General features: G+C 40.6%; 1 protein-coding gene across 2 annotated transcripts in view; it reads left to right on the plus strand.

The window, feature by feature from the left end:
- Positions 1 to 16388, plus strand: part of eif2a (eukaryotic translation initiation factor 2A) — a 44147-nt gene that overhangs the window by 4018 nt on the left and 23741 nt on the right. Inside the window, exons 1-5 of one of the 2 annotated variants that reach the window (XM_052019063.1) lie at positions 3855 to 3876; positions 5064 to 5133; positions 6009 to 6083; positions 6504 to 6622; positions 15381 to 15480. In XM_052019063.1, the coding sequence (XP_051875023.1) occupies positions 3870 to 3876; positions 5064 to 5133; positions 6009 to 6083; positions 6504 to 6622; positions 15381 to 15480 (371 nt within the window). In that variant the 5' untranslated portion in view covers positions 3855 to 3869. Of the gene's footprint in view, positions 1 to 3854; positions 3877 to 5063; positions 5134 to 6008; positions 6084 to 6503; positions 6623 to 15380; positions 15481 to 16388 lie in introns of those variants that run through there. The other variant, XM_052019062.1, reaches the window with a different exon arrangement.

Consider the following 16388-nt stretch of genomic DNA (forward strand, 5'->3'; position numbering starts at 1 on the left):
CCTGCTGAGTTCCTCCAGCAGTTTGTTTCTGGCCCCAGGTTCCAGCATCTGTAGTCTTGCGTTTCTCTTCTGTGCCAGTTCCCCATAGCCCATGGGCAATAAATGATGTAATTCATAGCCACGTGCTATGTGCTAAATAAATGTGAGTTGTTTCTGTATGGTCCGAAGTTAACCAGTTCAGGTAGGATAGAGGTTATCTAGGATTTACCTTGTCCCAGTTTCTCTGACTTAATTATTTGTTAATCTATAAAGGGCTGTAGTTTTGGAAAAGAAGCACATTCCACTTTGGTGTGTAACAGACAAATGTCCTGTGTGAGGTCTGTTTGTTCCAGTTGTATAATGTTTGATATTGAGTAAACAATTGGTGTTTTAAAAAAAATTAAGATTTGGAGCTCATAATCATCCTTTGAAAACTAATAATTCAACTTAAAGACTTTGTGTAGAGTCACAGAGTTATATAGCATTGAAACAGGCCTTTTGGCCCAACTCACCCATGCTGTCCAAAGTGCCTTCCTGAGCTAGTCCCATTTGCCTACATTTGGCCCATTTCCCTCGAAACCTTTGCTTTTCATGAACCTGTCCAAATGTCTTTTAAACATTATAATTGTTCCCACCTCTACCACTGACTCTGGCAGCTCGTTCTCTATAACCAGCACCTTCTGTGTCTCCTTCAAATCTTTCCCCTCTCACCTTTAGTCTGTGCACTCTAGTTTATGACTGCCCCACTCTGGGAGAAAGACTATGACCATCCACCTTATCTCTGCCCCTCATGATTTTATCAACCTCTATACGGTCACCCTTTCAGCTTCTTTCGCTCCAGGGAAGACAGTTCCAGCCTATCCACTCTCTCCTTATAACTCAAGCCCTCCAGTCCCTGTGAAACATCCTCGTGAATTTTTTCTGAACCCTCTGTGGCTTAATCACATCTTCCCACAATACAGTGACCAGAACTGCACACAATATTCCTGGTGCGGTCTCATCATGTCTTGTACAGCTGTAACATGACATCTCTACTCTTGTACTCAATGGCCCATCTGACGAATGCAACCATGCCATATGTCTTCGTCACCGCCTTGTCTACCTGTGTTGCTCCTTTCAGGGAATGATGTACTTGTACCCTGAAGTCTCTCTGTTCTACAATACTCCCCAGGGCCCTGTCATTCATTGTCAAAGTCATAGTCGAGTTTATTGTTATATGCACAAGTACATGTATGCACAGATGCAATGAAAAATTTGCAGCAGCGTTACAGGCACATAGCATCATATAAGCAGCATTCACAAGAAAAGCATACCAAGATTGGTGGAGTTGTGAATAGTGTAGAAGACTGGTGACGGACACAGCTTGATATGGATCAGCTGCAGATGTGGGCAGAGAAATGGCAGATGGAGTTTAACCCAGATAAATGTGAGGTGTTGCACCTTGGTAGGACAAATGTCAGGAGGCAGTACACTGTTAAGGGCAAGACCCTTAACAGTGTTGAAGAGTAGAGAGACCTTTGGGTGCAAATCCATGGCTCATTGAAAGTGGCTACGCAGGTAGACAGGGTGGTTACGAAGGCTTATGGAATGCTTGCATTTATTAATCGGGGTATTGAGTATAGGAGTCAAGAAGTTATGATGCATCTCTACAGAACTCTGGTTAGGCCTCATTTAGAGTATTGTGTGCATTTCTGGTCACCTCACTACAGGAAGGATGTCGAGGCTTTAGAGAGGGTGCAGAGGAGGTTTACCAGGATGCTGCCTGGATTAGAGGGCATGTGCTATCAGGAGAGGCTGGACAAACTTGGTCTCTTCTCTCTGGAGCGGCGGAGGCTGAGGGGTGATCTGTTGGAAGTGTATGAAATTATGAGGGGCATAGACAGGGTGGACAAGCAATATCTTTTTCCCATTATTGAGTGATCTAATACCAGAGGGCATGCATTTAAGGTGAGAGGGGGTAGGTTCAGAACAGACGTGAGGGGTATGTTTTTTACTGAGAGAGTGGTGGATGCCTGGAATGCGTTGCCTGATAGGGTGGTGGAGGCAAATTCATTGGGGGCTTTTAAGAGGGGCCTGGATGGGCACATGAATGAGAGGAAAATAGGCATTCTGTAGGTAGGAGGGAATAGCTATGTTGGCACAACATTATGGGCCGAAGGGCCTGTTCTGTGCTGTACTGCTCCATGTTCTATAAATTAAACATTAATTGTACACAACTTTTTACAAGAAAGAACACAATTAGAACAATAAGAAACAAAGTCCATTTTAGTGCAAAGTGATCAAGGTGGTCATAGTGTTCCTAAATTGTAGTGATTAAGGATGAAGGGAAGTAGCTGTTCTTGAACCTGGTGTGTGGGACTTCAGGCTTCTGTACTGCCCTGCCCTGGTTTAACTTCCCAAACTGCATCACTTAACACTCTAAGTTAAATTCCATCTGCCATTCCATCAGCTTTCCCAGTTGATCTAGATCCTGCTGTAATCTTAGACAATCTTCTTCACTGTCCACTAACACCACCAATTTTGGTGTCATCCACAAACTTGCTAATCATGCCACATAAAGTCTCATCCAAGTTGTTAATACATACAACAAACAAAAGGGGACCCAGCACCGATCCCTGCTGCACACCATTGGTCACAAGCCTCCAATCTGAAAATCAATCCTCCATGACCACCCTCTGACTTCTTACACTAAGCTAATTTTGTATTCAGTTAGTTAGCTCTCCCTGGATTGTATGTGATCTCGCCTCCTGGACCAGTCTACCATGCAGAACCTTGTCGAAAGCCTTGCTAACGTCCACGTAGACAATGTCTACCACCCTGCCCTCTCCAGTCTTCTGGGTCACCTCTTCAAAACAAACTCAATTAAATTCATCAGACACTATTTCCCATGCACAAAGCCATGCTGATTATCCCTAGTCCTTGCCTTTCCAAATGCAGATTTCTGTTGATACTTGGAATATGTTTATATTTTCACTTACCAAGCTCAATTGTGTGCTGTTTGTAAGGGAAAGGATTTGCAGTTTTGGACAATTTCTTAAAGTAGTTGAAAATGGGTGGTTGGATACCAAGAGAATCAAGGAATAGGATGGAGAGTTGGTGAGGTAGAAGTTCAGCTATGGTATCGAATGGTGGAAGAGACTTAAAGGGCCATAAAACCAACTCTTGGTTCAGGAACCTCTGCATTAATCCTCAGACCATCTACTTCAAATGTGATCATTAACAGCTCAGCTGAAGGAAATAGGTTCATTCCAACCTCTCCATCTTAATTAAATTAAACTCAGATAAAACAACCATAACTAAACTACTCTTTTAAGTAAAACTTTTTTAGTATTGGAAATATAATGTCCTTTATAAGAGAAATATTTTTTCCTCTCCTATTGCGGCATAAAATATAAGATGAGATCTCTTTATCAGTTACATATACATCGAAACACACAGTGAAATGCATCTTTTGCGTAGAGTGTTCTGGGGGCAGCCCACAAGTGTTGCCACGCTTCCGACGCCAACATAGCATGCCCACAAATTCCTAACCTGTACGTCTTTGGAATGTGGGAGGAAACCGGAGCACCCAGAGGAAACCCACGCAGACACGGGGAGAACATACAAACTCCTTACAGACAGCAGCCAGATTTGAACCCGGGTTGCTGGCGCTGTAAAGCGTTATGCTAACCACTACACTACCATACTGTACCGTGCCATGCAATTTCTATTTTTTAACCACTTTCCCTTTAGGATTGAGGCAAAATTCAATGTCTGATGTATAAATAACATTTGTTTTAAAGGAGTTGTATTGGTTTATATTTTACTGTGCTTGACTTATTTCCAGATCCCTATATGGCATCCATGACCAGGCAAATATTTCTCAGAATGAACTTAGTACAATTTAAGTGATGAAAGGTGAGGTGGGCGATGATGAGGCTGAAGGGTGCTTAGTATTTTTTGCTTTCATTGGTAAAAAGTGGCATCTTTAAATACACCAACCTGTTTTTATTTTCAATTTGAAACCAGTTGCTAAAAGGCAATACATTGTTTTAAAAAGAAGTGGCCAGGTGTTACAATATTTTGAGTTGTAAAAACTGAAATAAATTTCAGAGACTTCATAGCATTGTGCTGAATCAAATATCTTAAGAAATGAGACCAAAATTCACACAATAGCCACAAATTTCTACTTTGTGTAACAATGGGTATTTTTGATACCAGAGGGAGATGTATACATTTCTATTTTTCATTGTTCGGAAGCCAGGGCCACTGCTGTTTTTGACACGCGTTAATGACTTTGACTTTGGAGCACAGGGCACAATTTTTAAATTCCATATGACACCAAACTTAGAAGTGAAGTAATCAAGAAGGTGCTGATGTATTTCAAGAGGACATATGCAGGCAGACACATGGCAGATAGATTTCAGACATCTGCTGTGTGATATATTTTGGCAGGACCATTGAGACAAGATTCTATAAATGGTGCAGATTTAAAGGAGATGCAAGAACAGAGACCTGGAGATGTTTGTGTACACATCTTTGAATATTGAGTTTTATAATTAAAGATGTATCCAGGAAGCAATGCTAACTGACAAAAAAAATACCAGATCATCTCTTGCTGAAGATATATTCCAGGCTTTAAGAGGGTTAAGAAGGTGCAGAAAGTACAACAAAGATTGATGAGAACAAGGGATTACAGCAGTGTGGAAAGACTTCTTTTGAAGCAAAGAGTGGTCAGGAATTGGATTTTACTTCCTAAACTTGTGTATACAGATTCAGAATTCTCCTTCAAAGATGAATTGAATAACTACTTGGAGGAAATGGGAGGGGGGAAGTGGAGGGGGAGAGAAGCAAGGGAATTGGATTAACAGGATTTCTCTTTGAAAAAAGCTGGCGTGATAGGACAAATAGCCACTTCCTTTGCTGTTTCTTATTCTGTGAGTTTGAGCTTATGTGACCATCTGGTCGAATATAAGTTAGCATTAACTTTGGCGTCAAATTCGAAAGTCATTTTCACCATTTGGTAAGTTATATCTCAATATTATACAAGTGTTGTGGATTGTAATTCTATTTTGGCATTGGATCTTTATCATTGTGTATTACAGTTCGAGGCTCTGAAGGAATCTATATGCTGAATGGCCCGCCGACGTATACAGAAAACACCTCTTTCACAAGGTATTTTAAATAAATTTATTATACTTGTGAAACTTTTATTGTACGTGGGGAAATTTTTAGATGGAAATTGGAGCAAAAGAAAGATATTTTTGAAGTAGAAACCTTGGGCTAATAACAGTGTGTTAGACTTTATAAGCTATAATGGTTCCAAGCCATGAATTCCATACAGGTGAGAACAAGATTTAGTGCTGATAGAAAATGTACATTCCTCTCCAAGCATGGAGGATTAGGCCAATAAATTGCTCTGCACCACTCTCTAACATTCCTTCGGTCCAGTTGTAGGGTAACAATTTAAAAGTAAATTATGTGTGACTGTCCTCTCAGCAAGAAAGGATAGCCACTATGGGAAGCCCTCCCAACACTGACCCCATTCCCCTGCCCCACTGCTGCAAAAAATGAAAATAATAGATTTTTAATTCTCAGAAAGTCTGAATTAAATTAGAACAATCTACAGGTCCTCCCCAGGTTACAAACACCCGACTTGTATACAGCACGTACATACGAACGGGCATTTTAAGCAACCGGCAGCACTTGCTGCCTGCTGCAGGCATCTTCTGCTGCTGGGAACTTAGTTCACAGCTGCATTTCCAACTTGTGAACAGTCCTGGTTACAAGCAGTTCACAGGAACGGAACCCTGCTGTAACAGGGGGATGACCTGTATCATATTTGCCATTGACAAGTTTACTTTCTTAGCTATGGCAAATCACTGCTCCCCTCTGGTTCATTTAATTTTGTGTTTTTATTGTATCTGTAATTTTATGAACTTATTTGGGGCAAGATAGTTTCTGTAGAGTAGAAGCCTGGAAGGATACTTCAATTTGTCTTTGTTTGAATCCTCCTGATAATTCTTCTTCTTTCCCTCCATATCTTACAGAGATGACAAGAAAAATTGCAAAGGCTTCATTTTCAGCAAAGATGGTTCATTGTTCGCCTGGTGCAATGGGGAAAAGTCAGTTCTAACCTTTGTTTTCTTTTCACAAATTCTTTGATCTTTTAAATCATAATTCAAGCTTCTATCTTGAGTCATGTCTCTGTAATGTGCATTCAAATTATTGTTGCATTTTATGCTGCCTCATAATTCTAAATTGGGAGATTGTTGCAATTGAAAGATAGTTGCCCACTTTGTTTTATGTTGATCTGTTGTAATAAACTAGGAGAAGGAGTGCTGGCAGACAAGATAACTCTATAAAAAATATCACAGCACAGACATGCATTACTGTTATGCTTGTCTATTTCAACACACTGTAAAAAGAAATCTACCCCTCCGGTTATCCAGTGCCTTTTGTGCATACTGCGTTGTATTCATTGTCAATTCTGCAACTAACTTTGATAAGCTTATGTTTGAATAGCTTCTCTTCTTTTTCTCCAGTGTAAATATCGTGGGTACCCTGGACGGTCGGTTATTGCACTCTTTTGATCTGCCTAAAGCGGCTTTGCTGGCATTCTCTCCTCAAAACAACATCTTGGCAACTTGGCAACCTTATATTAGTGAGTAATTCATTTACAGGAAGCCCATATTCTCCACTTTGTAATTACATCAGTGAGCCATTTTGCATGAGTGCATGGAGGGGGAGGATGGCTGTTTGTATAATTTTCTTTCTAGGCTGGAGAAAATATAAAATTGAAAGTAATTTTCTTTTGTTTTGCAATGCTTTCATGTCATTTTTTTCTTTAAAAAGATAATTTATTCGTAAAAGACTTTGAGTGTAAATAATACAGAACGTAAAGTCAACATATTCATTGCAAGTCACGTTATTGCAATTACTTAGCATTAGTGCGACATCAGTTATGATTTATATACGACTCTTGAGCAAACAGGTCTTACATCTTAAGAGGTTCCAGCCACCCAGTACAATGGCAGGAGGGCCTTAAACTGTGCCTTTTCCCCCAGTCTTTGCGGTTGCTGCATCTGATGATAAGAGGCGTAGATCGAGTGGACGGTCAGAGACTTTTTCCCAGGGTGACAATGGCTAACACGAGGGGACATGATTTTAACGTGATTGGAGGAAGGTATAAGGGGGATGTCAGGAGTTTTTTTACACTGAGAGTGGTGGGTGCGTGGAACGCACTGCCGGCAGAGGTTGTGGGGGCAGATACATTAGGGACATTTAAGAGACGCTTAGATAGACACATGAATGATAGAAAAATAGGGGGCAATGTGGGAGGGAAGGGTTAGATAGATCTTAGAGCAGGATAAAATGTCAGCACAACATTGTGGGCCGAAGGGCCTGCACTGTGCTGTAGTGTTCTATGTTCTAACTTCAGTGCGTCTCAGAGCACATAGCCCTAGACCTCAGACTGTGCCTGTTTGCAGCATTCAGCGATGGACCACAACCTTTGTTTTGGGCAGGCCAGAGGACATCTTTCATCAAGTTGATGGTTCTTCAGCTGATATGATATTTGTCTCTGTATCCATCTCTGGGAATGAACCTCAACAAGTACTTCAGCAAGTCTTTTCAGATTTCTCTGACAAGCACACATTTTAAAAGGTGATGGATGTTGATCTCAGTTCCAATGCGGCCACTACGAGGGCATGTGGGGTGTGGCTAATCCTCCAACTATACATGAAGGATCTGACAGGGAGGGCCCCTCTCACCATCAGTCAAGCAATGTGTTGGTGCTTGTTTGAAAGTTTTAGTGATGATGTATTCTGCCAAATGACCTTGACAGTTTCATGTTCCACCCGAGTGGCTACGTTATGGACTGAATGGTGTACTTGTTAGGAGATAACAAGTTGGATGCTTACTCTCAATGAGGGTGAACCACTAGAAAAGAAGCACTTAGGCCATAAGCGTCCAAATTTTTGTCACCATAAGCCATGGAGTATGCACCATGGAGCCTCAGGTAGGACAAAGCTGAAGTTCAAGTTTCAGTTAATTTGCATGTGTCTCACATTGAATGATGTGAGCCAACATTAGTACTTTGTTTAGGTTTATCTAACATTGAGGGAACAGTCCTTTGAAAACAACCCAATCCAAATTTGCATGCCTGCAATTATTCAGGGCAAGATTCCAATCAGATGATGCTTACATTTGGAAGAGTCTGTAAGCACTCAGTTTCACAGTTCACAAATGTCTAAAAATCAGGCATAAGGCACCTTGGAACTTGACTTTACCCCAGATGTCCCTGCCTTGGGGGGGAGGTGGGAAATGAAAGTATTGACAAGGAAATAAGGTTAAAATAACTTCCTAGTTTTTTTGTAAAGTGATGCATGGACACATCCTGCAGAGCTATTAAGTAACAATTTTTTAAGGCATGTAACAAATATGAAGTGCAAGTTAATTAGTGATTATAACATTTTTCTGGATTAACTGTATGTGACAATTTTATTAGGCACATATTACAGATGATCTTGTTCAGTCCAGAATCCACAAACGTTTTCCATGGTCACTTGATGGATAAACATTTATTAATTGCAATTATTCAATTTAATGCTGGTATAACATTCAGATTTAATATGTTGCAGTAAAATCATTTTTTTGCTATCTTAGTTTGCTGTTGAAAGTATTGTTGCAGCTTTGTTCCTGTCATTTAAAGCTTGCTTGCTTGTGTGAATGCAAAATATTTTTTAAATAATCTAATCAAAGGCCAGAGAGCACATGGGGCATGATGTAATCGGTGGCTATGGTTGAAAATAAGTTTGTTAGTCTTGTTTTATATTTTTGTCAATCAATGAGATTCAGGCAGCAGTGGCAAGACCAGCATTTTTTCTTACCCAAAATAAATTTTATTCAGGAAATTTACAAAAAAAGCACATTCATGTTGCATTCACAGAACTAGATAAATTATTCTAGTTACCTGCAAGATTCATATTATATTAGCGTTCTCCCTTTCCATACATTCCATGACCAAACAGTCTGAGAGGTTGTTACACAGGTTCCAACCCCATTGTGTGAAATAGCAGGTGGGCCTTAAACTGTGGCCTTCCCCCTTAAAAACTTTGCGGCAGCTGTACCAAACTTCATTGCTTCCTCCAGCATGTGGTTCCGGACCTGGGAATGTGCCAATCTGCAACATTCAGTCACGCATAATCTGTCCACCAGATGACCAGCGAGTTTCGGGTAGCATCTTTCACCGAGTTAAAATATTCTAGCAACAAGAATTCTAGAAGTATATTAAGAGTAAAAGGGTAACCAGGGAGAGAATAGGTCCCCTTAAGGATCAGTGTGGTTGTCTATGTGTGGAGCTACAGGAGATGGGCAGGGTCTTGATTGAATACTTCTCATCTGTATTTACCATGGAGAAGGTCGTGGATGCTAGGGAATTCAGGGAAGAGAACAGTGATGTCCTGAAACATATCAGTATTACAAAAGATTAAGGGTCGGCAGTCTTGAAGCACATATTTTGTAGTGTTGTCCCCCTGTTCATGCAATGTGCTGCCTGGAGCAGCAGTGGGAACTCATCTAGTGGGAACTTCCAAAATAAGACAGGAGAAATGAGGGTGATAGCTCTTCAGGCTTGTGGAGAACTGGGATACAACATGGAAAAGTGTGAGGGTACCACTTCAGCTGTATAAAAGTTTGGTTAGGCCACATTTGGAGGATTGTGTGAAGTTCTGGTTGCCCCATTACTGGAAAGATGTGGAAGCTTTGGAGAGAGTGCAGAAGAGGTTCACAGGGATGTTGCCTGGATTAGAGAGCATTAGCTATAAGGAGAAGTTGGACAAACTTGGATTGTTTTCTTTGGAGCGTCAGAGATTGAGGGAAGACCTGATAGAGGTTTATAAAATTACAAGAGGCATAGGTAGGGTAGATGGTCTTTTTCCCAGGTAGAAATGTCAAATATTAGAAGATATATCTTTAAGGTGAGAAGGGGAAAGTTTAAAAGAGGTTTAAAGTGGTTCGCTAAGCCTTATCGAAGGCAGTTAAGTCAGTCACGTTCCTACAGGTGTGCAGGTATAGTAATCTGGAAGAGATAAGGATGACAGGTTTCCCACCCTGAAAGACATTGCTCTCTAATGCCATGTGCCTGTGACGCTGCTGCAGGTAAGTTTTTCATTGCATCTGTGCATACATGGACTTGTGCATATGACAATAAACTCAACTTTGACAGATGGGATCTGACCAAGGCTTTGTATAATTGAAGCATCACCATCACTTGTTTCCCAATCCCAGTGAAATTAAGTCTTATTATATATTAGTTTTTACCGATTGCTGTACATAAATGCTTAAATAACTTTCCTCTAACACAGTTCATGGTCTCTCATCTATATAAAAACAAAACTCTGTTGCTTTTCTCAGTGCAGATTGAGATAGAAAAAGCATGTCAGAGTGACAATGTGAAGATAATTATGGGGGATTTTAACATGAAGGTGGACTGGGAAATGCAGCAAGGTGGTAGTACTCAGGAGAGTGAGTTTGTGGAATGTCTAAGGGATGTTTTTCTGGAGCAACTTATTGAGGAGCCCACCAGGGGATCGGCTGTTTTGGATTGGGTGCTGTGTAGTGAACCCGAGGTGATTAGGGAACTAAAGGTAAAGGAACCACTGGGAACAAGTGATCACAATATGATTGAGTTTAGTTTCAAGTTTGAGAAGGAGAAGCTGATAACTGGTGTATCGATATTTCAGTGGAATAAGGGAAATTACAAAGGTATGAGAGATGAGTTGGCCCAAATTGATTGGAGGAGTAAGTTAGCTGAAGGGACGGCAGAGGAAAAATGGAAGAAATTTCTACAGGAAATAAGGACAATGCAGGACAGATATATTCCAAGAAAAAAGAAGGTTTTGAATGGAAATCAGGCACAGATGTGGATAACGAGGGAGGTGAAGGATAAAATAAAAGCAAAAGGGGCGGCGTACAAAGTAGCAAAAATTAGTGGGAAAACAGAAGATTGGAACGATTTTAAAAATCTGCAGAGAGAAACTAAGAAGGTCATTAGGAAAGCAAAGATGAGTTACGAAAGGAAGCTGGCGGACAACATTCGGAAGGATTCTAAGAGTTTTTTTAAATACATAAGGAATAAAAGAGAGACACGGGTTGACATAGGACCAATTGATAACGGTGCAGGAGGTATTATAATGGATGATAGTGAGATGGCAAGGGAATTGAATGAATATTTTGCATCGGTCTTCACCGTGGAGGACATAAGCAATGTGCCCATTAGTCAGGAGTCTCACGAATTGGAGCTGAGTTCAATTGAGATTAATAGGGAGAAGGTGCTTGGAAAACTAAAGGGGCTTAAGGCTGATAAGTCTCCCGGACCGGATGAGGTGCATCCCCGGGTTCTGAAGGAGGTGGCTGTGGAGATAGCGGAGGCGTTGGCGATTATTTTTCAGGAATCGATAGATTCTGGCATGGTTCCGGAGGACTGGAGGGTAGCGAATGTAGTTCCGTTGTATAAGAAAGGTGGGAGGCAGCACAAAGGCAATTACAGATCTATTAGTCTGACGTCAGTGGTGGGAAAATTATTGGAGTCTATCCTCAAGGAGGAGGTTACCGAATACCTAGAGGCGCAAGGCAAGATAGGACCTAGTCAACATGGTTTTGTGAAGGGGAGGTCCTGTCTGACCAACCTATTGGAGTTTTTTGAAGAAATCACAGGTAGGGTGGATAAGGGAGAGGCGGTAGATGTTGTGTATTTAGACTTTCAAAAGGCCTTCGATAAGGTGCCTCACAAGAGACTGATTAATAAGATGAGAGGTCATGGAATTATGGGCAGGGTAGCAAAATGGGTGGAGAATTGGCTGGTTGGCAGGAAGCAAAGGGTGGAAATAAAAGGATCTCGTTCTGGTTGGTTACCGGTTACTAGTGGTGTGCCGCAAGGGTCGGTGTTGGGGCCTCTCCTTTTTACCTTGTACATCAATGATTTGGATGATGGAATAAATGGTTGTGTGGCTAAGTTTGCGGATGACACCAAGATAAGTGGAGGAGTAGGGAGCATAGAGGAAATAGAAAGAATGCAGAGGGATCTAGACAGTTTAGGAGAATGGGCAAGGAAATGGCAGATGAGATTCAATGTTGAGAAATGTGCAGTTGTACACTTTGGAAGTAGAAATAAGCGGGTAGATTATTATCTAGAAGGAGAGAAGATTGATAGTGCGGTAGTACAAAGGGACTTGGGGGTACTCATACAAGATACCTTAAAAGTTAACCACCAGGTTGGATCGGTGGTTAAGAAAGCGAATGCTATGTTGGCATTCATCTCGAGAGGTATAGTGTATAAAAGTAAGGAAGTGTTGATGAGGCTCTACGGGGCGCTAGTGAGGCCTCATTTGGAATACTGTGCGCAGTTTTGGGCCCCGCATCTTAGGAAGGATGTGCTGACGTTGGAGAGGGTTCAGAGGAGATTTACGAGAATGATTCCAGGAATGAAAGGGCTTAAGTATGATGAGCGTTTGTCGGCTCTTGGACTGTACTCGCTGGAGTACAGAAGGATGAGAGGGGACCTCGTAGCGACATTTAAAATGTTGACAGGTAAGGATAGAGTAGATGTGGCTAGGCTGTTTCCCTTGGTGGGCGTGTCCAGGACCAGAGGGCACAATCTTAGAATTAGAGGGTACAGTTTCAAGACAGAGATGAGGAGAAGTTTCTTTACCCAGAGGGTGGTGAAATTGTGGAACTCCTTGCCACGCACAGCAGTGGAGGCCAGATCAGTGGGGGTATTCAAGGAGGAGATAGACAGATATCTAAATAGTCAGGGTATCAAGGGATATGGGGATAAGGCTGGCAAATGGGATTAGAATAGTTTTTTTTTCTCTCTCTCTTTTTTCCCACCCCATTTCTTTTTCCCTTTTCCTTGGAGCAGACTCGATGGGCCGAATGGCCTGCTTCTGCTCCCTTATCTTGTGATCTTGTGATCTTGTGAATTCCATGTCATATCTGTTCATTTCCAACTTTTGTTGCAACCGTACAGCTTACCATACATCCTAATTTAGTGTCCCCTGAAAACTTAAATATACAACTTTGTTCCCTCTTCTATGCTTTTCCACAAAAGAGCTTAAAATTCACATATTTAACTCTTGTTATTTATGCAATTTTTTCCTCTAGTTTAAGGGAAAGTTTAAAGGGGATGTGTAGGGCAAGTTTGTTTTTACACAGAGAGTGGTAGGTGCCTGGAATGGGCTGCCAAAGATAGTAGTGGAAGTAGAAACAATAGTGGCATTTAAGAGGCTTTTAGACAGACACATGAATATGCAGGTAATGGAGGGATGTGGATCATGTGCAGGCAGAAGGGATTTAGTTTAATTTGGCATTATGTTCAGCACAGACATCATGGGCTGAAGGGCCTGTCCTGTGCTGTAGCGGTCTGTACTCTAACCAGATGGGATTTTACAATAATCTGGTAGTTGGCCTGACTAATGCTAACCTTTTATTCTAGAGTTGCTTGAATTTAAATTCCCCATTTCCCATGGTGGGATTTGACCTTGTGTCTTCAGGAATTCAGTCCAGACATGTGGATTGCTGGTCCAGAAATTTAACCCACTGTACAATCAAACTCCTGTTATTTATGTATCAGTTGCTACCTGCAGCCACAATAAGTGTAATCAGAGGGCACAAATTTAAGATAGTTGGTTAATGTGATGGAAGATACAAATATCTTTTTCCAGAAAAGAAAAAGCATGGCAAAAACAATCACTGTGCAAACAGTATAGATCTAAAAATCAATAGTTCATATATACAGATTTGGGTACTTTCTGAAAAGGCATGGAAGCAGAATCAATGTAATTTTTTTCACAAGAAATTTAATGGGTTGAAAATTCCACAACTATGGCGATTGTCTACGGATGTGCAACTAATTGGGTAACTTCGAGAACCAGTACAGCCACAGTGGGTTGAATATTTCTGCACTGTTAACGTTCTTCGACACCAAGTGATTAGAATGGATTACTCAGTGACATCGAGCTTGACTGAAAGGATAAGACTGTTAGTATTCCAGAAGCACTAGGAAATAGCAAAATGGTGTGCAAGTGGGTGCAATAAATGAACTCTGTAGGATAAATAAAGATGTGGCCTTTTGCTATTGGCAAGCTGTTGCTCAGTGAATAATTTAATTTTGATGATAACTGAAAAGTTACTGAGTCTTGAAGATAATATTTTTCTACAGATGCAAAGATTTAATTGGATTTTGTAACAGAACTTTAAGCACAGGCTCACAGATTTCTATCAGTTAACAACTTATGGCTAATTGTACATGAAAGGAAGACAGTTATATTTTAGATTATTTTGTGTGTTGTGTATGTACTCAGGTTGTTCTTAGATTATGCATTTATATTAGTTCTAGTGCTGGTTAAAACCTATTAATTATAACTTGGATATTAACAAAATGTTTACTAACTATATTCTCAGTAATTGTTATTATCCTGTCCTCATTGAGGGATTAAATGTTGGGAACAGTTGGGCAAGTGTAGCTAAAGGATGACTTAATAGAGATGTTTAAAAATTTAATAGGAAATTTAATACTTGTTAAAGTAGTTCCAGTTGGGAGGGGGTGCTAGTCCTTAAATAGGGACAAGTATAAGATAGTTGCTAGTAAATCCAATCAGTAAAACATGATAAGTATCCTTATCGATCAGATATTGGTTGCGTGATGCAACACTAATCCACAACTTCTTTGAGGTTGGATGCTGGTGCATCTAACAGTCCACTTCATTGCTGAATTCCCTTTTTGAGGCCAGTGGCATTGCAATAACTCCCTGACTGAAATGGTCTGGGTGCACATTTGCATCTGGCTCTCAGCTTTACACCAGGAAAGATTAGCTTAGGAAAGGCAAACCAATTCACTTGAAAACGGCCCCCAGTCTTGTGGAAAAGGGTTAAGTGTGTTATACTAATTTTACTTCAACAGATAATTAAAAATGAAAATAATAATTAAACCTACTTTTTTAATAGTCTAACTAGTCAGACTGTTACTATCGCTAAATAAACCTGCTACAAAGCCTTTTATGACTGGGAACTTTCAAAGACTTTAAAGGCACTCTGGGGCCTCGGGGATCAGTGCTTGAGCCCTGTTAACAGTTTGAAACCCATTCCATCTTGCAGGGGTCAGCAAGCTCGGCCACCCCACACCCAAAGAAAAAAACTAAGCGTAGGTGGCTGGGACTGCGAGTAGATACAGTGCTGGGACCAGGAAGATCCAGCCCAGTGTAGAGTGATTGAAGGAGGCTCATGTGGAGCAAATATTCCAGGAAGGATTGCTTGGCCAAATGATCATTTTCTGTGCTGTGAATTTTAGTCAAAACATCACAATATGTCAATATGCAATTCCTGTCAACTGAAGTTCACTGTCCCATAATACTTTTCTTTAGCAACCAAAAATAATGCACAAGGAGAGCCAAACCTACAGATTTGGAATCTTAAGTCTGGACAATGTCTCAAGTCGTTTTTCCAAAAGAAAATGCAAGGCTGGTAAGGATATGTTTTTCCATACATGAGATAATTTACAGTCCGTGTTTTATGAACTCACTAGAAATTGTCAGATTAAGGGACTTTGTGCTTTCATCAAATTGGAGAGCTTGATTATTTAACCAAGCAAGGTTCATCCCCACTATCAACATCAGAAGTTGTATTGTAAATATGCTAAGCAAAATACCAACAAAGAAATTGGTTCCAGATTTGTTAGTTGGAATTGCAAGTTATTGGTGGTTAAACTCTTGAAGGCAAAAGCTCAAGTAAGATCACAACATGGATCCAAAGCACTTGGGTTCACCTGAGATGGCTCTAAGGACTGCATGTTTATTGACTACTGGACAAGAAAAGCCTAAAGCTGATCTATTTTGCCTCTGCCACACTAATGTTAATTGAGTTATTGACAATTATAGCAATTGATCTCAAGCAATTACTCTGCAGTGGATTCAGAAATGGCATAAGGGGATACCCAATTTTGGAGACTTGGAAAGCATGAACCCAAAGTTACCTTTTGCCTCCCAATCCTGCTAAAGTTAGCACATATTATGTTCTCAAATTGCTCAGGTACTGTATGTCAAAGCATGGAGGTCTATTAGAAACCTTGTATTAAGTGGGACCAGTTGGATGGCATAAAGCAACTAATCCTCACACATCCCGCAGTGCCATACCCTTTTATTTCAGGGTTTCTTGTATGATTGTGTTAACTGTTGCTGTAGCAATGTGGAACCTAGTTGTAGGAGAACAAAATTTGATGGTTATTGATCTTGACTTGTGCATTTTGCACTTGGAGTCCCAATTACAATGATTGTACTCTCAAAAGTTATCACAATGTTGGATCTCTGAAGTGGAAACTTCAAAATAGAGATGACGTTAGTGATGAATAAATTATTTAAATTGTCACCTGCAAA

Source organism: Pristis pectinata, chromosome 6 (assembly GCF_009764475.1).
Source record: "Pristis pectinata isolate sPriPec2 chromosome 6, sPriPec2.1.pri, whole genome shotgun sequence".
Lineage (NCBI taxonomy): Eukaryota > Metazoa > Chordata > Chondrichthyes > Rhinopristiformes > Pristidae > Pristis > Pristis pectinata.